This window comes from Myodes glareolus, chromosome 11 (assembly GCF_982192425.1).
Source record: "Myodes glareolus chromosome 11, mMyoGla1.1, whole genome shotgun sequence".
Classification (NCBI taxonomy): Eukaryota; Metazoa; Chordata; class Mammalia; order Rodentia; family Cricetidae; genus Myodes; species Myodes glareolus.
Genome location: NC_142036.1, coordinates 9,981,844 through 9,985,452, shown reverse-complemented (window position 1 = coordinate 9,985,452; position 3,609 = coordinate 9,981,844). Strand labels below are relative to the sequence as shown.

At 41.6% G+C, this 3,609-nt stretch overlaps 1 gene segment (V, D, J or C); it reads right to left on the bottom strand.

Annotated features, from left to right (window-relative positions):
* Window positions 1-253: 253 nt before the first annotated feature.
* LOC148120367 (immunoglobulin heavy variable 3-23-like) lies at window positions 254-765 on the bottom strand. The segment is given in 2 exon segments: window positions 254-567; window positions 669-765. Coding segments are annotated over 2 exon segments (360 nt in total).
* Window positions 766-3,609: the final 2,844 nt, after the last annotated feature.

Genomic DNA, 3,609 nt, shown 5'->3' with positions numbered 1-3,609 from the left:
AACACTCTGAACTCAACAGGAAAAAGAAATTGGAACAAACATTTGGATATTCAAGGATTATTACACACTATACATGTAGAGAAAATCCCTAAGTGATATATGGAGAGGCAGTGCAAACACACAGAAGTCCAGTCTTCCATGCTTCTCTAAGCAGGCTCTTCTGTGACCCAGATCTCTAAGTGTTCTCAGCGCCCCCTGGTGGTTCTGTGTTACCCTCAGGGGTGTTTTTGTCTTTGTTCACAGTAACATTCCCTCACTGTGTCTTAGCACAGTAATACATGGCTGTGTCCTCAGACTTCAGACTGCTCATTTCCAGGTACAGAGTGTTCTTGGCATTGTCTCTGGAGATTGTGAACCGGCCCTTCACAGCGTCAGTATACCAGGTGCTACCACCACCGCTATTAATGGTTGAGACCCACTCCAATCCCTTCCCAGGAGCCTGGCGGACCCAGCTCATTGCATTGCTACTGAAGGTGAATCCAGAGGCTGCACAGGAGAGTTTCATGGACTTTCCAGGCTGCACTAAGCCTCCCCCAGACTCCAGCAACTGCACCTCACACTGGACACCTGTAAACACAAAGAATTCTGGTTAGAAAACTGACACAAAAGACATTTCTTTCTCTTTCTCATGTCCACACAAAACACAGTATCTCATCTATATGAATTACCTTTTAAAATAAGGACAGAGAAAACCAGTATAAGCCCTAAGTCCATGGTGAGTGGCCTGTGTTCAGTGCTGAACCCTGACTGGGAGGATTTGGGAATCCAAGCTGCAGGGTCAGGGCAGGCCTAGATTTTATAGGTAGAAAAAAGACTTATTTGCATATCTTCCTGCTATAGCAGGCTCTGTAATTAGACCTGGGCAGAAGGCAGTACTCAGCGCAATTATAAGTCCTCATACACACAGATGACAGTTGTAGAAAGTGAAGCATTAACATAGATCTGTGTACACATTTCCTTCTTAGGAATTCACCACACTGTACTTAGTTGCTATTTCACCTTATGTATAGAAAATGTTGTGTTTCCACACTGTTATGTCTCTGTAGGATCAATGTGCAATTGAAAAGTTCCACACTTCTGTGTTTGTAGATATTATCTCTTTCTCTTCCTTTGTCTCTGCTGGACATGGCTTCTTCCTGAGGTTCATCTTGAATAGAATCACACCTGCCTCGAAGTAGAACTCCTTCTCTGTGACAGGAACATGTGAGACTTTTCTAAAGATTCCTCAGTTCTGATGAATGCTGTCCTATGACCCCAAAATGTTAGCAAATAAAATATCATTGTGGTAGTCTGTCTTCCTATTAGTAATTGCTATGGAGATATATTCATATTTGCGGCACTTAATTCTTTGCATCCTGAAATTTTCCCTATGATCACTTTCTACTTCCCACTGTGCCTTTTCCCCCAACATGATACTAGACAACACACGGCTGCCTTCAATGTGTCTTAAGTCAGTTTTTTTCTATATATTTATATAGTCAGCATAATGGGGGCACTTAATAAATTTTTATAGCAAAACACAGAACTTTGGCATCAATTTGGTATTGTCAGCAGACTGTTTTTATTTTCCCACATTCTCATGCTTTCTATCCATTCATCCCCTTTCTCTCAAAACACCCAACATTTCGTTTCAAAACCTCTGTCTTGCCTTGTGTCATTTCCCTCTTGCCCCTCACTTGAGATATCTTTTCCTTTCTTGACTTCTTTTCTAGTTCTGAGTCTAAAAAATAGAAGTCAGAACACCACATACACAGAGTCTCAAACACACAATCTGGATTTTCTACAAGGCAGAAACTGTCCTTCCTAATCTTCAATATGTTGTGTGATATAAGATTTCCAGAATCATCCAAGTTCCTCCAAGGCTCACAGAACACTGATGATGAAGAGGAGGGAAGAATGTAAAGAGTGGAACACAGAGAGGGGTGCAGTGAAATGCTGTCTTCTGGACATGCCATGAACATTACAATCATGGACTCATAATGGCTGTTGTCTGTATAATCCTAACTAGTGCCAAGCCAGCCGAAGCCCTGGTATAGATAGGGTTGATAATTCCTTGACCCTACTTCTTACTGAGGAGCAGATGGAAATGTATTTTCTGGACAAGAGATATACTTCCTCTTTTTTGAGGGTATGGTCACTGGTATGATTCCAACATTGCAGTCCATGGGTTCACACACATGTGCAAATGGGCAGCACTAACTGTACTTAAATAAGTGTAAGGTTGGTAGAGCCCCATGTTTGCCAGATTTGGGAGGAGCTGGATGAAATAATATCATACGTAGAGATACTAAAGAACAAAGGAAAATAATATAAACTATCTAACTGAGGCTCAAAACAATAAATTCAGAAAGCAAATAATTTAGGAACACTGGTAAATATCAAATAACTTGGTAGGCAAATTTATCTGGAACTATCTCTTACCATCCAAATAAGAGCTGTTGGAGTTCTTCACTTATTTTATTTTTCTTTAATTTATTAGATTTTTTTGAAAACATACCAATCGAAGTTCCACTCCTTCCCCTTCTCCCATTCCCTCCACACACCCTCCACCCATACCACCATATATACCTCAGAGAGGGTAAGCCACATTGTCTTATGGAAGGTCCAAGGCCCTCCCTACCATATCTAGGCTGAGCAAGGTATACATCCAAAGAGAATAGGATCCCAAAAAGCTAGTACAAGCAGGAGGGATCATCTATGTGCCATGCCAGTGGTCCCTCAGTCTGCTCCAGGTATGGAAATGGCATTCCCATTCAGATGAACTGGTTTGGTCCTATTCTTTTTCCTTCCCAGTTCAGCTGGAGTTGGTGAACTGCCATTAGCTCAGGTAAACTCTTTCAGTGGATTAACCCATCATGGTCTTGAACTCCTTGCTCATATTCCCATTCCTTTCACTCTTCAACTAGACTTTGGGAGATCAGTCCAGTGCTCCAATGTGGGTCTCTGTGCCTGCCTCCATCAGTTGCTGCTCTATGGTCATATTTAAGAAAATCATCAGTCTGACTACAGGGCAAGTCAAGTTCAGATCCCCTCTCCTCTATTGTTCAGGCTCCTATGGGGGTCATTCTTTTTGATTCCTTGAAATTTTCTAGATTTAGGTTTCTGCTAACCCAATAATGGCTCCTTCAATCAAGATCTCTTTCCTTGCTCTCACTTTGTCCGTCCTCAATCTCAACTATCCCATTCCTGTAAGTTCTCCTCTATCCTCCACCTCTACCCTCCTCTTCTCCTCCTACCCTCCCCTTTTAATCTCCCCATGCTCCCATCCCTGACAGTCAATCCTGACCATTTCCAATTTCCAGGTGGGCCTCTATATATTTGTCTTGGGTCTCACCTTATTCCTTAGCTTCTCTATGATTATGAACTGTAGGCTGAATGTCCTTTGTTATACTTAGTATTCACTCATGTGTGAGTACATACCATATTCATCTTTTCTGAATCTGGGTTACCTCACTCAGTATCGTGTTTTCTAAATTCACTCATTTGCTTGTAAAATTGAAAACGCCATTGATTTTCTACCCCTGAATAGTATTCTAATGTGTAAAAGTGCCACATATTCTTTATCCATTCTTTGGCTGAGGTGCATTTAGGTTGTTTTCAGGTTCTGAC